At 37.7% G+C, this 6,378-nt stretch overlaps 1 protein-coding gene across 1 annotated transcript in view; it reads right to left on the bottom strand.

Moving 5' to 3' along the window:
• Positions 1 to 1,192: 1,192 nt before the first annotated feature.
• Positions 1,193 to 6,378, bottom strand: part of LOC111487234 (putative 1-phosphatidylinositol-3-phosphate 5-kinase FAB1C) — an 8,658-nt gene continuing 3,472 nt past the window's right edge. Inside the window, exons 4-11 of the mRNA XM_023134617.1 lie at positions 5,961 to 6,302; positions 4,731 to 5,471; positions 4,303 to 4,634; positions 4,095 to 4,221; positions 3,845 to 4,009; positions 2,225 to 3,730; positions 1,813 to 2,079; positions 1,193 to 1,642 (exon numbers count right to left, since the gene is read on the bottom strand). Coding sequence (XP_022990385.1) covers positions 1,388 to 1,642; positions 1,813 to 2,079; positions 2,225 to 3,730; positions 3,845 to 4,009; positions 4,095 to 4,221; positions 4,303 to 4,634; positions 4,731 to 5,471; positions 5,961 to 6,302 — 3,735 coding nt within the window. The 3' untranslated portion in view covers positions 1,193 to 1,387. The remainder of the gene's footprint in view (positions 1,643 to 1,812; positions 2,080 to 2,224; positions 3,731 to 3,844; positions 4,010 to 4,094; positions 4,222 to 4,302; positions 4,635 to 4,730; positions 5,472 to 5,960; positions 6,303 to 6,378) is intronic.

A 6,378-nucleotide genomic window follows, 5' to 3' on the forward strand; every position in this document is an offset into this window, starting at 1 on the left:
GGGAATTGGTGAAGGCGTTAATCACGGGCATGGATCCAAGCATTAGTGTCTTCAAATTCTTCACATCCCTCCCCTAACCTTACACTTCTTTCCAACCCTCCAAACCAGTTTGATAGCGACCCCACTCATTTTCATGTACTTAAAACGCTAAAGTTGATTTTTAATACAATTTTTTATTTTATAACAGATACTTTTTTTATTTTTTTTATTTTGTGTGTATGGAACCCAACAGACACAAAAAGACAAGGAGGATTCTGAGGACACTGAAAAACGCCAAATTTGCAGTGACCTTGTCGGAGATTTGGCCTTAAAATTATCGTTGATTCTGTATACAGAATTATAACACTCAATTATCTATTTATTTGTAACCATAACCATAACCAAGTAAGATTGTAGGATGTGGTGTCAATTGTTGTTCCTTGCAAATGATGTATCCGTTGTGTACATGCTTCTACACGTTCTCAAAATGCTATGTCAGGGATAACTAGAGAGCTTCTGAATTGTTTATCTTTAATGACCTATGTGTATTGCAGTTGGCTCCTTTAGTTTTATGAAATTATCAAGTCATTAATACAACACGAAGATGAATCCCTTACGAGTCACGACATGCTCATCATATTTCTTGATTTACCATATGACCTCGTCAACATATACATACATATATTAAATCAATGAGGAGGAAAGTACAGCATCATTCATTATTACTACCAACCCCTCTTCCCCATATCTTCCTCTACTTTTCTTCCAAGTTCCATCTTCGCACCACCAAAATGCCTAAAAAGTCTCCGCCACTTTTTCTCTCTCTAAACAAAAACTGTTTATTCTCTCTCTCTCCTTCCATTTGAACAGAAAAGAACTGACCTTTTTCACTTTTTCAAAGCCCACCACCCATTATAGCTCTTATTCAAAGTTCACCTCAAAAGGGTTCATTTCAATTTGTCAAAATATTTGAAAAAAATTAAGTTTTCAAAATCTTAAACATAGATGACAATCACTACTTGAGAAAGAAACAAAATAAAATATTTATTTCAGATGTTCTTTTTAAAGTCCACTATGGGATTAGTTATTGTTTGTAATAAAATAAAGGTAACACAAACCCATAGCATATTTCAAGATAAAAAAAAGCAACACTAACACTCACACACGTACGTAAGGCTTACGTAAAATTTTCTTTTCTTAGTTCAGCCACGTGTTGGATGTTAATGAAGATTTCCCATTAGATTAAAGACCTAAATCTTTGTTTCTTTGTACACCACAACTCTAAGAGGTGAAAAGGGGTTTGACAATAGAATGAGAGGGATTCCTTCAGATTTATCTGCAATTGCAATCCCTTTATTGATCCACAAATGCTTTCATGGACAAAAGAATACAATGATCCATCATGAAATCAAGAACACCATTGATCAGGAACTGTGAGAAAATAAGAAGTCATTGCCTTCCGAAACCGTTTCTTGTATTGCATCGGAGAGATGATAGTTGGAGAAGCATTCCTCGGCCCTCCGAGTATCCCCGACGCCTTAACCCACGTCTCTAACTGCTTGTCCCATGTATACTGTCTCATGAAATCAATGATGCCTAACACAAGCTCCTTCCTCTCCTCGTCAACCCCGACCAAAAGCGAATAGTCCATAACGTCAATTGACTGAAGAACAACGTGAAAAATCAATATATTTGCTCCAACATGAAGAAATTATTAAGTACTGAATGCAAACAAACATCCATCTATCCATCCATCCAAGTTCATGCTCAGTTAATCCAAACCAAATGCAAAAACAAAGACTGATATCAGAATTCAAGAATGCAGCTTCTTACCGCCAAAAAATATGTGTCATTCCAGATGGCCCTTTCAAGATTTCTTTTGGCCTTGCTTCCAAGAAATATAGTTTTTGTCCGCAATGCTTCTAAAAGGTTCTGATCGAGTAGAACCTTGTCTGCCCCAGTCGTGTCCGGGTTGTAACGAGATCGTGAGGACCCCTTGAGGTCATAAACCTTTGAGATATTTCTCATGAAGAAAAGATTCTCCATCACCATCAAATCCATCTTCACTTCTTTCCCACCTTTCAGGTGTTTAACAGTCACCTGCCACAAATATCCCAAACACTTTGTAAACCAAAATAGTTATTTTTAATGGTTAAATTATAAATTTGGTTCTTATGATTTTGAGAAAGTTAGAATGTAGTTCATAAGGGTTCAAATGTTAGAAGTAGTTCCTAAATATTTTTACCTGATAGATCCCAAGAATTTTTGCGAGGCAAGTAGGACTTCCAGAGTTTAGAGCTAGTGACAAGTACTTGAAATATTGAGGAGCAAACTCCTCAAAAGAATCAAGCTCTGTTCTCGTGACTTGTTTTATAATGAATCTTTCATCCAAAGACTTGGCGAAGTATACATTACTTTTTCCACCTTGTGCACTCCATTTACGACACCGACTTAAAGACCTCACAAAATCCACACCTTTGGGGCAGCACTTCTTCCTAAGGATGTCAAATTGCTTTGCGAAATAGCAAGTCACAGAGAAATTGACTTTACCTCCAGATGTTGAAGATTCATCGGTGAACGAAATTCTCAAATGAGGAGATTTTTTGGGATCCGAAAACAGGGTCCTCAAGGTTGTAGAATCTTCAGAGCCATAGTTTCCATAGTGAATATAGTCCAAGTTCAGAGCACCAAAAGACTGCCAAGCTGAAAGAGTTGAAGGACGAGAATCTTCGATGATCCTGGGGACACTCCGACCTCCCTCATTGTCGGTAAATTTATTAGCAACCCAGTCATCATACTCTCTAGAGTTGAGGGCGTATGCAATTATGCTAGTAGGTTCATTGTCGTAAACAGCAATAACTGCATCAATATTGCCAGTCTGTGGAAGCAGCAGACGAACGCCTTCCGGGACATGAGATGCTGAGATAAAAGATGGAGTTGAACTGAGTAATAAATTTAACTTTTGTGTCTCAAATGGTAACACTTGAGAGTGAGCTCTAGTTAAACTGGAAACAGGATCCCTCGGCATACTATTGTAATCTGCAGAAGCATGGAAAGATCTAATTGTTGACAACTGAAAAGTGGATGGATCCAATCCTTTCCTGATTCTCTCTTGCATTCTTATTGCAGAATCAAAGGAATGAACTCTCACAGGTGACATCAATACCCTTCTCAGGTGAGGATTATCATTTTGACTCATTTGCTTCGTTGCCCCGTCTGGAGGTTCTTGTGCTTGCAGTGTAGAAACAGCCTGTGGTTTCGTCATAGCTTGCTCGGATCCAGACCATGCATAATCTATTCTCTCAGAGAGAGTTGATTCATAAGGAGGAATGCCTTCAATTGATGCTATTACGGCAGTAATTTCCTCATCTGTGTGTTCTTCTTCCCTGCAGACTTGATGTAAGGTTGATTTGGAGCATTCTAATGCTGTGGGCTCTTCCTTCTGCATTGATTGTAAATCATTTCCAGCAGACTTGTGGACCAAAGAAGATTCATGAATGTTCTCATTACAGCCAAATTCAATTTTGTCATCACTCTGAGCAGAATCTCTTTTCAAAACTCTCTTTAGAGGAGACGATACATCAGCCTTGGGATTTGAGATCTTTTTAAGGAGAGAATCTAGTGAATAAAGGCGGTGATCCCAGTAGTGTGTATGAATTAATAGGGAACGCCTCAAGCGATTTAGTTCCAGAATGTCGACAGAAATCATCCCCAGTAGCGAAGGTTCCATCATGAAAGGTTTCAGCAAACCCTATAAAATCAGCAATTAATTAGATATACCAATAAATATTAAACATCGATTCATATACAAATGTGCAATGACAAAAATACAAGTTTACGTTTTCAAATTGTTCTCAGCACTTACGATATAATCACTTCGCTCCTTTTGAATTAGTTCTTTCAGTTGCATGATGTGGCTTTGCATCTCACTCGAGTCTGACGATTCCTGCATGGACAACTTGCTTTTCTGTTCCATCCCATCAACAATATCAGAAATCTCTGCATACAAGCTTTCCATTTTGCCAATAATCTGATTGAAAGCCAATAAAGTACTTGAGTAAACAAAAGCAAGATTCTAAAATCATGTAAATTACATTCTGAATTCTCAAGACAACCTCTGAAGCTTCTTTTGATATCCATTCCTGTCGAACATGGCTATTGAACTCGAGCACAGAAGGGGGCAAGGTAACAGAGAGAATATCAATGGTCGAATATCTGAAGAACGCAACCATGCTCCCAAACCTGTGGAAATTTCGTATTCAGTGACAATCAACATCCAATAACAATTTTAAAACTAATGCTGAACTCAGATGCCCAACACACCCATAGAAACGGAGGCAGTCTCTCTGCAATGAATGACCACAAGTTGCAACTCGATTTGCAGTTGCATGGTTTGAGAAACTAAGCTCCAAAAATTTTCCAAAAGAAAGCCCCCAGGCAGCATCAGACATAATAACCCTAGGAGTTGCTGGGGGGACTCCATCTATTTGGGCGCACTTGAGGCACCTGTGCCACATCCATATCCTGCCATCTTCTTCCCCAGGAAGCTTTATAGAGGGTAGGCGTCTAACATTAATTGTAAGATTACCCTGCTGATGGGTGTAACACTGAACGTGGGCCTCAGTGGACTCCTTACAGGATCGACAGCTTGATGTCTGCAGCAAGAACCCAAACCACAATTACTCAGCTACCCAGAGAAGTCAACTTTATGTTTCAATTGGATATATACGGAATAAAGAAATAAAATAAACCTGGGCAAAGAGATCATCACATAGGAATTTCCCCAAAGGCTTGTCGAAACGGCCATAAAACTTTATGCGCAAAAGACGAGAGCGCTCACATACAGTTCCTTTAAGTACACAATGGCTTGAAAAGGATACCAAAATGCTCTGGTGAGTATCTGCTGCTGAGAAGCATTCACTAGAGAGATCATTTTCATCAAAACTTTCAGACTTCTGAAACTCTGTAATCCCTCCAGATTTCTCCCTTCTCCGTTCCAAAGTTTCTGCCAATTCAGATTCAGAAAGACTTCGAACATCGAAGGGAACTGTTTCACCATCCTTTAATTCCTCATAATGACTAAGAGATGGATTTAGACCAACATCGGATAGTGAATGATCATTGAATATGCCAGGAAATGTATCAACGATGCTAGACTCTTCTTCAAAGCCAGTAGACAGTAGAAAGTTATTATTATCAAGGTGGTGATACATTGGATATATTTTAGATTCTTCAAGCTCAGCACTAAGAGCAGAAACTTTATATCCAGTGGAGACATCAACTAGACAATCGGATGACATTGTAACATCGGGATTCCCAGATGATGAATTATCTTCAACAGAAAGAGAGCGCTTTGGCATCTTAGGCAGAGAAGCACCTTCGTCCACAAGAAAGGAAGTCTCAAGAGATAAGTGATATGCTGCAAATACTGCATATTGAACAACATGTTTAACTTTTTTAAGTTCTTCACGACACATGCCTTTCAGCAAGACCTATGATAAGAATTGTGACATGATTAGAAGCAAAACAGAAGTTCTAAAAAATAACATTTTTCTAAGTCCACAGGATTCATATCATGACTCCTTTGACAATCAGCATAAGCTATTTACATAACCAAAAAACCAAATATTTTGTTTCTATGAGTTGTCTTTTTGTTTACTAAATAACTATTCATCGACATTTTTTACACACGAAACAAGAACATCTTAAAGAAAATTGAAAGGTTGCGATATAGTAAAACACTCACTTTAGAAGTATTACAACAAGGTACCAAAATAGATTCATCAACATATTAAAGCATAAGCGAATATTGATGCATTATATTATTTAGTTTGTATAAGAAAGAAAACATAACTAAAGACAGAAAAGTTAAACAAGTCCTAAATTAAAACTCAATGAAAAAAGGGTGTTCAAAAGTAGCCAACAAAAACATTTTGAAAAAGTATCCACAAGAAACCAAATAATTTTCTAGCTAGAATTACCGTGCAACCCAAGCGCTTTGGACATCCTTCAAAGAACATCAAAGTCTTGGACATTTTTTTATTTTGATTGACAGTCCCATACTCTTCAGTCACTCTTTCTAACCGGAAAAGTTCACAATGTCCTAATCGTGAAATGGACATATGATCAATTGATGGAGTAAGTGAAGCACCAGTGCAACGGGCTATACGCTCTAGTAAGGGCCTTTTAACATTCAGCACCAGAGATATTTCCTTGGCCAGCAGATATTCCTGTGCACGTGAAGAAACACTTTTTTCCACCAGCAGAACATTGGGGCGGAGAGACTCTATTTTTGAAATAATTGTTTTCAGATGATCATTTTCCTGCAAAAATAGGATGCAGAAAAATAAGAAGTCAAAAAAAAAAAAAAAAAAAAAAAAAAAAAAAAAAAAAAAAAAA

This window comes from Cucurbita maxima, unplaced genomic scaffold, assembly GCF_002738345.1.
Source record: "Cucurbita maxima cultivar Rimu unplaced genomic scaffold, Cmax_1.0 Cma_Scf00001, whole genome shotgun sequence".
In the NCBI taxonomy this organism is placed as follows: domain Eukaryota; kingdom Viridiplantae; phylum Streptophyta; class Magnoliopsida; order Cucurbitales; family Cucurbitaceae; genus Cucurbita; species Cucurbita maxima.